Below are 15,396 nucleotides of genomic sequence, written 5' to 3'. Positions count from 1 at the left end.
TCACTGGATCCCTCTGTGGGTTCTGTCTCTCGAAAATGTAATTAGACTCATTATTTTATGAGTTTTGAAATATTATAGAGATAGAGAGCACCTAAGAGAGGCTCTTCTCCTGTCGCCATCTTGGCTCCGCCCTCCCCAAGTATTAGTTCTTTCAAAGAAATATTGTTTTTAAATTTATTTTCAAAACAAAGCGTGTGTATACACACACACACACACACACACACACACACACACACACACACAAGCACACACACAAGCACACACAGGAAAAAAATCTAACAAATCACTGAAGCTTCAAAGAAGATATAGAAGTTACCTCCTAGCCATATTTAGAGAGGTTGAGGGTTAGAGTTTTAAAATACAATGTCATTTCCCCCCAATTTTTGTTTATTTTATTGAGTTGATAGTTTTCACTACTCTTTTTTGGAAAAAATCAGTTCTCTGGGTAGGGAGCACCACATTTATAATGTGATGTAAAAACAAAAAAAGTCTATTAAATTAAGTTTTTAAACTCTGAATATGCCATTTTTGTCCCACATTTAATACTGATCCTTCCCACCATGATGATTTCAAGGTTCAGTCTTACTGGGGTTTTCTTTGAGACAATCATGGTTAAGTAATTTACCTAGAATGCTCAACTAGTAAGCAATGCTACTGTTACAGCACCAGTTATTGTCATCACTAGGCAGGCCACAAGATATTTAATTTTTAAGTCACAGCAACACTATTTTTTATTTAAGGTAATGGGGTTAAGTGACTTGCCCAAGGTCACACAGATAGGGAATTATTAAGTATCTGAGGCCAAATTTGAACTCAGGTACTTCTGACTCTAGGATAGGTGCTCTATCTACTGTGCCACCTAGGTGCCCCACGCAGCAACACTCTATTTATATTATACTATATATATATATCTTCTCTAGGCTCCAAAAAAAAAAAAAGCAGATCAACTAACTGGAAAAGTGAAAGACACCTTAGAAAAAAAAGAGTATCTTTATGATAAAGTTATCAAAAATTACTCTTTCTTTGATTTATTCTTTTATTTTATTTAAGGGAATGGGGCTAAGTGACTTGCTACGGTCACATAGCTAGGCAATTATTATGTGTCTGAGGCCGGATTTGAATTCAGGTTTTGACTCCAGGGTCAGTACTCTATCCACTGCACTACCTAGTTGTCTTTCCTTTTGATTTATTCTTTAAACTACTCACTCTTTAGGATTAAATTATTTAGTTTCTAATTAATTTTAATCTTACAAGGCCCCTTTACTGAACATAATTTCATTATGGCTCAAAAAGTATAAATTTACTTTTTCTGCATTTGTGAAGTTTTTATACCACAATGTTGTTTTTTGAAAAAACAAAAAAATATACGACTCTCAATAAATCTATCATATTTAATTTTTCTAAAGTTTTACTGTTTCCTTAATTTCCTTATTTATTTCAAGTATAGATTTATTTCTTAGAGGGGAGAATTGATATGGTCTACTAGTCTAGTTTTACTCTCTATTTTTCTCCTCTTAATTCACTGACCTTTTTACTTAAGAATCTGGACACCATGGGGCAGCTAGGTGGCACAGTGGATGGAGCACTGGCCCTGGAGTCAGGAGTACCTGAGTTCAAATCTGGCCTCAGACACTTAATAATTACCTAGCTGTGTGGCCTTGGGCAAGTCACTTAACCCCCTTGCCTTGCAAAAAAAAACTAAAAAAAAAGAATCTGAATACCATGTCATTTGATGCATTTATGCAATATACTGATATTACCTCATTGTCCATTATACCTTTTAGCAAAATAGTTTCTTTGCTTATCTTTTTTAATTAAGACCTAGTTTTACTCATTTTGTTAAGATCATGATTGTCAACCCTGTCTTTATTAGCTTCTTAAGTACAACTGATTCAGATCCTGTCTCTTATTTTAAAACTCTTTATCTGTTTCAATATATTGTTGGATCTGGTTTCTAGTTGATTTTGCTTCCATTTGAAAGATAAGTTTATCCCATTCATATTTACAGTTATGATTACTAACTGTATTTCCCTTAATCCCATTTTCTTCTGTTCTCCCATTTTTTTCTCCCCTGTTCCTCCTCAATATTGCTTTGCTTCTGACCTCTACCTCTCAACCTACCCTCCCTCTGGTCGCACCCACCTTACTCTTATTCCTTTTCCCTCTTACTATGTCTACGTCTATGTATGTATATATATATTCATGTGTGTGTGAATATATAAAAACACACCATTTTTCCTTCCCTTTTTAGTTAAATGAGACTACATATTTTTAGCTGTTTAGTTACTAAAAGGTGTAACTACTCCGTTTAGATTTTCGTGGGAGTTTATAATAAAATAATAACTATAAAAAATAAATTTTGGGGGGCAGCTAGATGGCGCAGTGGATAGAGCACTGGCCCTGGAGTCAGGAGTACCTGAGTTTAAATACAGCCTCAGACACTTAATAATTACCTAGCTGTGTGGCCTTGGGCAAGCCATTTAACCTCATCGCCTTGAAAAACAAACAAACAAAATGAATGAATGAAAAGTATGCAACCTTATAAAAGAAAGGTAAAATCTTATAAAGAAAATCAGCAAAGATTGATGCATGATAAAAATGAACCAATCATAAGAAGAATAAGGGATAATGGATTATCTCGATTCCCTACTGGCATCCAAATGTTGGCAAGAAAATTAGATTTGAACTCAGGTACTCCTGACTCCAGGGCTGGTGTTCTCTCCACTGCACCACCACCCAGCACAGTGGATAAAAGTCTTCCATCCCCTAAATGGAGAATTTACAAAAAGGCATGGGCAAGAACTGCACAACAGATGAAAGCATGAATAAATCTGTTGGGGATAAGGCACAGTGGATAGAGAATCGGCCTTGGAGTCAGGAGTACCTGAGTTCAAATCCGGCCTCAGACACTTAATAATTAATTACCTAGCCGTGTGGCCTTGGGCAAGCCACTTAACCCCATTGCCTTGAAAAAAAAATCTAAAAACAAAAAATTTGTTGGGGATACCTGCACAGATGATTGATTACAAGCTGCTACAGAAAAAAGAAGTAGCAAAATGAGTCAAGTAAATGTGTTAAGAGACTAAAGATTTGTGAAATTTTTGGAGATGGAAAAACATAAATTCAATCTTCTCAGTTTGCAAATAAAGCAATTGAGATCATAACAAGTCCAGAGCAAAAGCAAAGTCTTATCTGCCTTTTTTTTTTAACAATATCATGATGTTTCAGGTTATCTGAAATGGATCAAAAGTATTAATAAGAGAAAGAAGTTAGGAAATTAGGAGAAGTTAAGAGTTGAGAAGTTAAGAAGTTAGTTAGAGGAAACTAAGAGTGCCAAGAACACAGATCAAAATTGACATATATCTCATATTTCTTTCAGCTGAATGTGCCTCCAAGAAATAATACTATCAGACAATGATGGTAAGTAAAATTAGAGAATTGTTTTAAAAATATCAATGTGTTCATATAATATGAAAAAAAGGTTAAAAGGATGCAATGGCTGTATTTTCATCTTATAGCACTCTTCAGAATGGATAATAATTTGAATTTAATTAAGCAATATATATATATATATATATATATAAAATGATATTCTACTTTAGAAATCTATGTATTTCCACAAAGTATTTAGAAAAAAATCAGAACCTGTTTTAGACAAAAAAAAATGAAGAAAAATATTTCTCTGAACTAAAAAGAAATCTTCAACAGTCAAAACCAAGATTCAGCACCATACTTTTGACTTTCTACTCCTCCAGGGAAAAAAAAATTCGAGAATATATAATTTGACAATCAGCAAAGAAAAGTTTCTGGCAGATACCAGACCAAAATGGAAGAGTTCCCAATATATAGGCCTAATGACAGACCATATAGATAGTATTCAAAGACCAGTATAGTTAAGTCCAGAGAAGCTTACCATCAAAAACCTGCTGCATTTTTTTAACCAGTCAACTCAAAAGAACTGAGTCAATGGTAAGAATGTTCACATAAATGCAATCCCAGTTCCTTCAAGGGTATATACACAAAGAAGAAAAGTTTCTTAGTTTTCATTCAGAACACACATTTCAAAATTAGCTAAGAACAGAGATCCAGAGAAAAGAGCAATTTATATGTGCATAGCACTTGTAATTTATATAGTGTTTTTCATGTTCAGTTTCTGATTCTGATCCTACAGGCAACACAGTAAAGTAGGAAAAGAAAGTCATCCATCATCATTAGGGCTTTTTTTTTTTAGGTTTTTGCAAGACAATGGGGTTAAGTGAAGTGGCTTGCCCGAGGTCACACAGCTAGGTAATTATTAAGTGTCTGAAGCTGGATTTGAACTCAGGTACTCCTGACTCCAGGGCTGGTGTTCTCTCCACTGCACCCCCTAGCCACCCCATCATTAGGGTTTTTAAAATGAGGAAAAGGAAGTTCAGAGCTTTGTCCAAGACTATCTACCTACTGATAGAGCTAGAGATTAAACTGCAACCCTGATTCCCACTTAATCACTACCCCATGGGATGCCCCCTAGAAATAAAAGGACACTTAATGAAAAAGGCAACATATCCTAGAAGAGCAGGCCTCTTATTTAAAAATAGCTGAATCCAAATCTCACTTATGATTCATATTGGCTATGTAATTCTGGACAAGTTACTCGACCTCTCAGGTCCTCAGGACCAGGTACTAATCTGCACTGATAACTGGAGCTTCTCGTTAGGAGTCCTTTAAACCCATAAAATCATAGGACTGCTTTGAAAAAAAAGTTACAAATTATTCTATGGGGTATCATTGCAAGCTAAACTTAACCAGGTCTCAAAGAATTTAATAATTTTTTTAAAATTAGTTTCTCAGGATAATGAATATGTAAAGTGAAAAAAAATTGCTTTTAGGATCAAAATTCCTAGTATCTATTCTAATTTCTAGTTAGTGATTCTTTTTTTTTGGTGGGGGGGTTGCAAGGCAAATGGGGTTAAGTGGCTTGCCCAAGGCCACACAGCTAGGTAATTATTAAGTGTCTGAGACAGGATTTGAACCCAGGTACTCCTGACTCCAGGGCTGGTGCTTTATCCACTGCGCCACCTAGCCGCCCCCAATAATAATTTTTAAGCCTAGCCATAACACCCCATATAAGTCTTCCCTGATATATTTTCAGAATAATTAGAATATTAGTAGATAAGACCAAATCTCCTCACACCTATCCCAACTGACTAAGGTGATAAAAAGGGGAAATGATCAATGCTGGAGAGGCTGTAGGAGGACTGGGACTTTAATGCATTGTTGGTGGAATTATGAACTGTTCCGACTATTCTGGAGAACAATATGGAATTATGCCCAAATTGCAATAAAACTGATCATACCCTTTGATCCAGTAATTCCAATACTTGGCTTATATACAGAAGAAATCATAAAAAACAGGAAAAATCCCAAGGTTCCAAAATATTCAGAACAGTTCTTTTTTGTAGTGGCAAAGTATTAAAAATTGAGGGGATGTCCATCAATTGGGAAATGACTGAACAAGCTATAGAATATAAATGTTATGGAGTATTATAGTTCTTTAAGTAACCATAAATGGTTGGACTCTACAGAAGCATGGAATGAATTACAGGATCTGAAGCTGAGTGAAAGGAGTAGAACCAAGAAAACATTTTCACATTAACAACATTGTCATCAACCTTGATGGAAGCTCCTCTCAGCAGTTCAGAGAGCTAGGACAACCCTATTAGATAGACTATGGACAATGCTATCCCCATCCAGAAGAAAAACAAAACAAATAAAAAAACCCTACAGAATCTGATGAAAACTATATTCACTTTTTAAAAAAATTTCTCTTCTGTACTTCTTTCCCTTAATCCTAATTCCTCATACTGAAAAAGACTAATCTATAAACATATTTAATACAAATGTACAATATTCACCTGACTGTTCACTGCTGAAGGGATGGAAGAGGTGGAAGGAAATTATGTAATTTGAAAAGATACATATGCATACAGATGAAAGTTGAAAAACATTCAAAACATGTAGTTGGAAAAATAAAAATATCAATTAAAGAAATAGATAAGACCAAATTCCATTTTGTAGTCTCAAAGTCTTTCTACAGTATCATTTGGTGAACTACCCTCTCATAATACTGTTTCTTTGCAATAAATGTCTTACCTGATTTCACCAACTATCAGTGCTGCCATGTATTCAATTTATACATGGTTTCTCAAAAGTCCCTGTGCAATTTTAAGCCCTCTTATTTTGAGTTAGTTTAAAATTGCAGTGAGACTTCTTCTAGGACACACTGTATGGTTAGACAAGATGTGTGCCTGTATAGAGAAAAATGGAGGACCATAGATAGGATAAAGAATTTACCCAGTTTCTAATATTTGGGATACTATATTTAATTACCTGATGCTCTACTTCCTGGAGTAGAGATTCCAAAAGTTCTGTTTCTTGTGTCAAAGATGTCTTTTGACCTGTTCAAAAAATTAAAAAAAAAAAGAACAATACTCATCACGATTATACATATGAAAATGAAATATCATAATTTTAATAGAAACTACTTACTCATTTCCTTTAAAAATTCCTGACTCAAAAATAAGTAAGTTCAAATTCTAAATTAAAGTTAAGATTACACAATATTCTAACAACTTCAGGAGCTGCCTATCAACATAACTTTTAGAGTTAATGCAATCTGGGAAATTTATGTCAAATCAATAAATATTTTTGAGTACCTGTTATCATTGCTAACATTTATCTTCATAATATGGATATGTTTGAATAACAAAAAGGAGGTTCAAGAGACACATGAAAAGGTGGGGGGTAAAGAAAAAAAACTGCTATCCAATAAGATGAAACTGGCTTTATCCCTACTTGGGAGAAAGACCCTAATAACTCTCAAAAAATGTAACTCTATTAGAGAGAAGAAACTTATCTAGAAGTGATGGATGCACAGGATTTTCTATGATTTGTACAGAATGATTTAAAAACACTTCCTCCTTAAAAGGGGGGGACAGGAAGGAGACAGGAGTAGGGAGGGGACTGAATGGGGTAAATTTCATTACACTAAGAGGTACAAAAGAAGGGAGGAGATGAGAAACACTTGAATCTTCCTCTAAAACAGATCTGGCTTGAAGTTAACTTACACACACACTCAGTTAATTTAAAAAAATCTTACCTTTCAAGTATTAAAAGGGAAAAGGGGAGTGGGAGAGGGGGAGAAAAAGGGGAACTAAAGGAAGGGAAGGGAAAGGGGAAAGAAAGGGGAGGAGGTAGATATATAGGAAGGCAAACACCCAGAAGGTGGTGGTATTCAGAAACAAAATACTCAGGAATATGCATAAAGGGGGAAAAAAGGGGGAAAATGCAAACAGAGGGAACATAGCATAGAGGGCAATAAATTATAACTTTTAATGTGAATGGGATGAACTCTCCCTGAAAAACGTAAGCAGACAGCAGAGTGAACTAAAAACTAGAATCCTACAATATCCTGCTTACAAGAAATTCATTTGAAGCAGAGAGATACATGGAAGCAAAATATATTTTGTTTCAGCTGAAGTGAAAAAAGCAGACAAAGTAGCTGCAAAAATAGATAGCATTAAAAGAGATAAAGATGAGAGCAACTAGGCGGCCCAGCAGATAGAGCACCAGCCCTGGAGTCAGGAGTACCTACATTCAAATCCTGCATCAGACACTTAATAATTACCTAGCTGTGTGGCCTTGGGCAAGTCACTTAACCCCATTTGCCTTTCAAAAACCTTTAAAAAAAGAGAGAGATAAGGAAGGAAACTTTATCATCCTAAAAGGTACCAAAGACAATAAAGTAATTTCAATACTGAATACGTATACACCCAATGGGACAGCATCCAGATTCTTAGAGGACAAGCTGAAAGAATTACAGGAAGACATAGACAGCAAAACTCTACTAGTGGGAGACCTCAACCTCCAATTCTCAGATTTAGATAAATCGAATCAAAAAATAAACAAGAAAGAAGTTAAGGAGGTAAACAGATTGTTAGAAAACCTAGATATGATAGACTTATGGAGGAAATTGAATGCAGATAGAAAGGAACATACCTTTTTCTCTGCAGTACATGGCACAAATTGACAATGTACTAGGGCATAAAAATATAATAATAAATTGCAGAAAGGCAAAAATAGTGAATACATCTTTCAAAAATCATAATAAAATAAAAATCATATGCAATATTGGGCCAAGGAGATAAAGAAGCAGAACTAATTGGAAACTGAATAACCTCATTTTAAAGAATGAGTGGATCAAACAACACATTACAGAAAGAATTATTTTGTCCTAGATAATGACAATAATGAAACACTATATTAAAACCTATGGGATACAATCAAGGCAGCTATCAGGGGACAGAGATATTATATCTTTAAATGCTTATATGAATGAACTAGAGAAAGGAAATCAATAAATTAAATATGCAACTAAAAAAGAGAAAGAACAAAAGAAAACCCCCCAATTAAATACCAAATTATGGACTCTAAAAATTAAAGGAGAAATTAATAAAATTGAAAGCAAAAAAACTATTGAATTAATAAATAAAACCCAAGAGTTCATTTTATGAAAAAAAAACAGTAAAATTAATAACCCTCTGGTCAATTCGATTAAAAAAAAAAGAAAATCAAATTGCTACTATCATAAATGAAAATGGTGAACGCCCCATCAATGAGGATGAAATTAAAGTAATATTTCAAAATTATTTTGCCCAACTCTATGCCAATAAATGTGACAATCTAAGTGAAATGGATGAACATTTACAAAAATGTAAGTTGCCAGGTTCAATAAAGAGATTAAATACCTAAACAATCCTATCTCAGAAAAAGAAATTCAACAAGCCATCATTGAATTCCCTAAGAAAAAATCTCCAGGGCCTGATGGATTCACAAGTAAATTCTACCAAACATTTAAGGAACAATTGGTTCCAATTCTAAATAAATTCTTTGGAAAAATAGGGGAAGATGGAAATCTGCCTAACTCTTTCTATGAACCAATATGGTGCTGATATCTAAACCAAGAAAGAGTTAAAACAGAGAAAGAAAATTATAGACCTATCTCCCTGACGAATATAGATACAAAAATCTTAAATAAAATCTTAGCAAAACGAGTGCAAGTTATCACAGGGATAATACATTACGCCGCAGTAGGATTTATCCCAGGAATGTAGGGTTGTTTCAATATTAGGAAAACTGTTAGCATAATTAATTATATCAACAACAAACCTATCAGAAATTATATGATCACATCAATAGATGCTGAAAAAGCTTTTGACAAAACAGCACCCATTCCTACTAAAAACAACAGAGTGCAGAAATAAATGGACTGTTCCTTAGAATAATAAGCAGTATCTATCTGAAACCATCAACAAGCATTATATTCAATGGGGATAGGTCAGAGGCATTCTCAATAAGATCACGGGTGAAACAAGGATGACTGTTATCACCACTACTATTGAATATCATATTAGAAATGTTAACTTCAGCAATAAGAGAAGAAAAAGAAATTGAAAGAATTAAACGGTCAGACTTCAGAGAAATATGGAAAGACTTATGCGATTTGATGCTGATAGAAGGGGGTAAAACCAAGAGAAAAAGTCACACATCAACATTATGAGATGAACAACCTTGATGGAAGGTACCCCTCTTGGCAGTCCAGAGAGCTAACATTTCTAATACATCATTGAATGGTAGTGGTGATAACAGGCACCCTTGTTTCACCCCTGATCTTATTGGGAATGCCTCTAGCCTCTCCCCATTGAATATAATGCTTGTTCATGGTTTCAGATAGATACTGCTTATTATTCTAAGAAACAATTCATTTATTCCTACACTCTCTAGTGTTTTTAGTAGAATATGTGCTGTATTTTGTCAAAGGCTAAAATGTTAGTTGCAGCAATAAGGGAAGAAAAAGAAATTGAAGAATTAGAATTGGGAAGGAAAAGACAGAATTCTCACTCTTTGCAGATAACATGATGGTATACCTAGAGAATCCCAAAAAAATCATCCAAAAAGCTACCGGAAACAGTTATCAAAATTGAGGATTTATTTTATATCCTGCAAAGTTGCAAGATATAAAATAAACCCTCATAAATCCTCACCTTTTCTATATATGACTAGCAAAATACAGTAGGAAGAGCTAGAAAGAGAAATCCCATTCAAAGTAAACTGGGGGGGGGGGGGGGGAATGGAGCCAAGATGACAACAGGAGAAGAACCTCTCTTAGGTGCTCTCATCATAACATTTCAAAACTCATAAAATTATGACTCTAACTAAATTTTTGAGAGACAGAACCCACAAAGGGATCCAGTAAGGCAATTTTCCAGACTACAATAGGTAACCTGAAAAACAGTAGAAAGGTTCTGCTCCATGGGGTTAGAGGGGTGGCCCGCCAGAATGAAGGAACTTCAGCCAACTGTAGGCAGCCCCAGGGAACATGGGAGCCCTGGCTCACAGTGGGGCAGTTTCCTGACCTACAGTACAGGGAGCACCTGACACAACTTGGAAGATCAGCAAAGCCCATGGAGCCTAGCCCTCAGGGCATTCAGCAAGCAGAGGTGGCCACTGCAGAACAGATCCAGGAACCAGAAGCAGGTGGAGCCAGTAAGCAGGAGCATCCAGGCAACTAAGCTTTGAGTGCTCAGCCTAGGAAGGGGAGTGGAGAGAGACTTCAGAGGCCTGTCCCCTCTGTACCTGGAACAGAACTCTGGGGCTCTGACCACATTTAGATCCTGATGACAGTCTAGGCCTCTCCTAGAACAGCAGGGTCCACCCTCCCCCCACCTCAGTCCCATGGCAAAGGGGTACACTTGTGGTCATTCATAGACCAAGAAGGAAGACAGAGCTTCACACACTGAGATCCTTGGGGGCGGGGTGACCCAATAATACTCAAAAGCTCAGGAAGCACCCCAAAACCAGGCACAGGCTGAGAAATGAGTAAACAGATAAAAAGATGAACACCATTGAGAAACACATTGTCTATCATCCCAAGAAGGATCAAAATACTCAATCTGAAGATGAGGAAGTACAAGCTCCTGCATCTAAAGACACCAAGAAAAACAGAAATTGGGCTCAGGCTCAAAAAACTTTGAAAGTCAAGTAAGGGGGGGGCAGCTAAGTGGCGCAGTGGATAGAGCACCAGCCCTGGAGTCAGGAGTACCTGAGTTCAAATCCGGCCTCAGACACTTAATAATTACCTAGCTGTGTGACCTTGGGCAAGGCACTTAACCCCATTTGCCTTGCAAAAATAAAAAAAGGAAAAAAAAGAAAATCAAGTAAGGGAGACAGAAGAAGAATTGAGAAAAGAAATGAGAGAGATGCAGGAAAAACATAAAAAAAAAGTCAGCAGCTTAGTCAAGGAGATCCAAAAATTGCTGAAAAAAAATAACATGTTAAAAACCAGCATCAGTCAAATGGATAAAACAGTTCAAAAAGTTATTGAGAAGAATGCTTTAAAAAGCAGAATTGGCCAGATGGAAAAAGAGGTAAGAAAGCTCTCTGAGGAAAACAAATCCTTCAGATGTAGAATGGAGCCAAAGAAAGCTGTTGACTTTACGAGAAGTCAAGACACAATACTTCAACACCAAAAGAATGAAAAATTAGAAGTAAATGTGAAACATCTCATTGAAAAAAAAAAACAACTGATCTGGAAAACAAATTCAGGAAAGATAATTTAAAAATTATTGGGATACCTGAAAGTCATGATCAGGAAAAGAGCCTTGACCTCATTCTTAAAGAATTCCTACAGGAAAATTGCCCAGATGTCCTAGAAGAGAGGGCAAAATAGAAACTGAAAGAATCTGCTGATCTCCCCTGGAAAGAGATCCCAAAAAAAAAACCCTCCAAGAATATTATAGCCAAGTTCTAGAACTCCCAAGTCAAAGAGAAAATATTACAAGTAGCCAGGACACAATTCAAATAACATGGAGCTGCAGTCAGGGTCACATAGGACTTAGCAGCAACTACATTAAAGGCCCATAGGGCTTGGAATATAATATTCTGGAAGGCAAAAGAGCTCGGAATGAAACCAAGAATCAACTACCCAGCAAAACTAAACATACTCTTCCAGGGGAAAAGATGGATTTTCAATGAAACGTGGGAATTTCAATTGTTCCTGTTGAAACAACCCGAGCTGAACAGAAAGTTTGATCTTCAAATACAGGACACAGATGAAGCAGAGAGTGGAGGAGAAGGGTAAAATATGAAGGACTTAATGATGATGAACTGCATGTATTCCTGCATAGAAAAAATGATACTGATAATACTCATTTAATAGAGCAGGAAGAAGGAGCTTTTATAAGTGAAGCACAGGAGAGAGCTGAATTAGAAGACATAATATATAGTAAAAATAGAGGCAGTGACTAAAAGGGAAATGAAATGGGAGTAAGAGAAAGGAGAGGTGGAATAGGCTAAGATATTTCACATAATAAGATGTTTTTTTATTATTTCAATGAGCTATTGCAATGATATGAAAGGGGGAAGGTGATGGGGAATGAGGGAACCTTGGCTCTCATCAGAGGTGACTTCGGAGAGAAAACATCATATATACTCAATGGGGTATAGACATCTAGAGTAAGAAGGAGAGAAGGGGTCCAGGGGGAAGAGTGGGATGTGAGTGATGGAAAAGGTAGACCATGAGAGAGAGTGGTCAGATATAACACATCTTCTTTTTTACTTCTTTCAAGGGGCTGGGATTGGATGGCCTGTCTGGGACCACAGGGCCAGGTGGCTGATGGCCCAAGGGGTGGTATGTGGGCTCAGGGCCTCTTGGTCCCAGGGACAGTGATCAGTCTGCTCTGCTGCACCACTCAGCTACCCTAAAGCACATTTAAGAGGAAGGACAGAGTGAAAGTAGAGAGAAAATATAATATATGGCAATGGGGAGGTATGAATGAAGGAAGCTGCGATCAGCAATGGCAATGATGGAAAAATATGAAAGTAGTTTTTGTGATGGACTTATCCTAAAGAATGTGATCTACCCGCAACACAGCTGGTGGTGTTGGAACACAGACTAAAGCACTTTTTCTCTTTCCTTTCCTTTATTGCTCATGAGGGTGTATATATTTTGGGGGGAGGGGTATTATGTTTACTCTTAAACAAGAATATTTCAGTTAAAATATTTCAATTAAAATTAAGACTATTTCGATTAAAAAATCATTCATACAACAATTTAAAAAAATAAATATACAAAGTAACCTCAAACGATATAAAATAACTGGTAGTCTGTTTGCCAATGCAGACTCAGAATCTTTTTGAAAACAATTACAAAACACTTCTCACACAAATTAAATCTGATTTAAATAACTGGGCAAACATCAACTGCTCAATGGATAGATCGAGCTAATATAATAAAAATGACAATTTTACCAAAATTAACTACATGTTTAGGGCCCTACCAATCAAAATTCCAAAAAATTACTTTAATGATTTAGAAAAAGTTGAAAGTAAATTCATATGGAGAAATAAAAAGTCAAGAATTTCCAATGATTCAATGAAAAAAAGTGCAAAAGAAGGTGGCTTAGCCTTACCTGATCTAAAATTATATTATAAAGCATCAGTCATCAAAACTGTCTGGTATTGGCTAAGAAATAGAGTGGTAGTGGACTAGTGGAATAGTCTAGGTGCAATAGTAGGAAATGATTATAGTAATCTGCTGTTTGATAAACCCAAAGAGTCCAGTTATTGGAATAAAAACTCCCTCTTCCATAATATGGATAAATCCTAAAATGAAGTAACAGCAATAGCAGATATTTGCATAGCACTTTAAAGTTTGGAAAGCATTTTACATACATTATCTCAATACTCAAAATTCTGAGATAAAAATTATCATTATCCTCATTTTACAGATAAGGAAGCTGAGCTTTGAAGAGAATTAAGTGATTTAACCTTGGTCTCACAACAGTTAAGTATCAGAGATAACCAATCTTTTTGAAAGAAAAGGATATTCCTGATCTGCAACCCAGGAAATACACAGCACAACTAGGAAGATCAGCAGAGAAACCTCTGCCAGAGCGGAGAAACCTCTGCCAGAGCGGAGAAACCTCTGCCAGAGCGAGCACAAAACCCAGACCAGCATAGCCCTTCTCAGGTATAGCACAGCCCAGATCTCAAGAAACAGAAGCAGGCCCACAGAGTCACCCAGCAGGGAGCCACCCGACAGCTGCTTCCAAAGTGCTCAGGTCACAGAAGGTAAGGGGTTGAGGGGAGACTACGAAAGTCTCTCCTCTGGCCCTAGGACAGTACTCTTGTGCTTTGTCCATATTCCAGACCCTGGTCACAGTCTGGGACCCTGCATTGCCATAGAGCAGGGACCCTCCTCACAGTTCCAGGGCAGAGGCGTGCACTTGTGCTCATCCACAGACCAAAGCACCAGGAGAGCAGTCAGAGCCTCTCATAAGACCTTGAAGGAAGTAAGGTTCTTGCAGGGGTGTCACAATAATGCTCAAAAGCACAGGAAGCAATCCAAAACCAGGGTACAGGCTGGGGAAATGAGTAAACAGGAAAAAAAGGAACCTGACCATAGACAATTACTTTGGCCCCATGGAGAACCAAACACACATAACCAGAAGATGTGAAAGTTCCAGCTTCTGCATCTAAATCCTACAAGAAATATAGAAATTGGTCTCAGGATATTTCAGAGCTCAAAAACAATTTTGAAAATCAAGTAAGGAAAGTAGAGGAAAAATTGGGAAGAGAAATGAGGGAGATGCAGGAAGCAAAAGAGCTCAGAATGCAACCAAGAATCAACTACCCAGCAAAACTGAACGTGCTCTTCCAGAGGAAAAGATGGATTTTCAATGAAACAAGGGAATTTCAAATGTTCCTGTTGAAAACAGCCAGAGCTGAACAGAAAGTTTGATCTTCAAGTACAGGACTCAGGTGAAGCATAGAGAGGGTGGATGAGAAGGGTAACTTATGAGGGATTTAATGATGATGAACTGCATGTATCCTGCATGGGAAAATGATACTCATAAAACTCATATGAACCTTCTCATTTATTAGAGCAGTTAGAAGGAGCTTATATAGAAAAGGCACAGGAGGGAGTTGAAAATGAAGGCATAATATATTTTTAAAATGGAGTCAATGGGTAAAAAGGAAATGTACTGGGAGAGAGGAAAGGAGAGATAGAATGGCCTAAGATATTTCATGTAAAAGAGTTGAGAAATAGCTTTTGCAGAAGTATGGAAGAGGGGAGGTGAGGGGGATTGAAGGAGCCTTCATTCTCATTGGAACCAGCACAGAAAGGAAACAATATATATATATATATCAGAAAGGGGATGGGAGAAAGGGGACGATGGAAGGGGGCGATGTAGGGGATAGAGGTGAGGGCAGATAATATCATGGGAGAGGATAGTCAGATATAACACATTCTCTTTTTTTTTACTTTTTGCAAAGTAGTGGGATTGGATGGCCTGT

At 36.7% G+C, this 15,396-nt stretch overlaps 1 protein-coding gene across 7 annotated transcripts in view; it reads right to left on the bottom strand.

Moving 5' to 3' along the window:
* The window catches only part of TRIM37 (tripartite motif containing 37), a 155,909-nt gene that overhangs the window by 109,908 nt on the left and 30,605 nt on the right, over window positions 1–15,396 (bottom strand). For all 7 annotated transcript variants that reach the window (XM_074223591.1, XM_074223593.1, XM_074223595.1 and 4 more), the window contains one exon: window positions 6,370–6,437. In XM_074223591.1, coding sequence (XP_074079692.1) covers window positions 6,370–6,437 — 68 coding nt within the window. The remainder of the gene's footprint in view (window positions 1–6,369; window positions 6,438–15,396) is intronic.

Source organism: Macrotis lagotis, chromosome 2, assembly GCF_037893015.1.
Source record: "Macrotis lagotis isolate mMagLag1 chromosome 2, bilby.v1.9.chrom.fasta, whole genome shotgun sequence".
Classification (NCBI taxonomy): domain Eukaryota; kingdom Metazoa; phylum Chordata; class Mammalia; order Peramelemorphia; family Peramelidae; genus Macrotis; species Macrotis lagotis.
The sequence above is the reverse complement of the archived record's forward strand: the minus strand, read 5'-3'. Positions and strand labels throughout refer to the sequence as shown.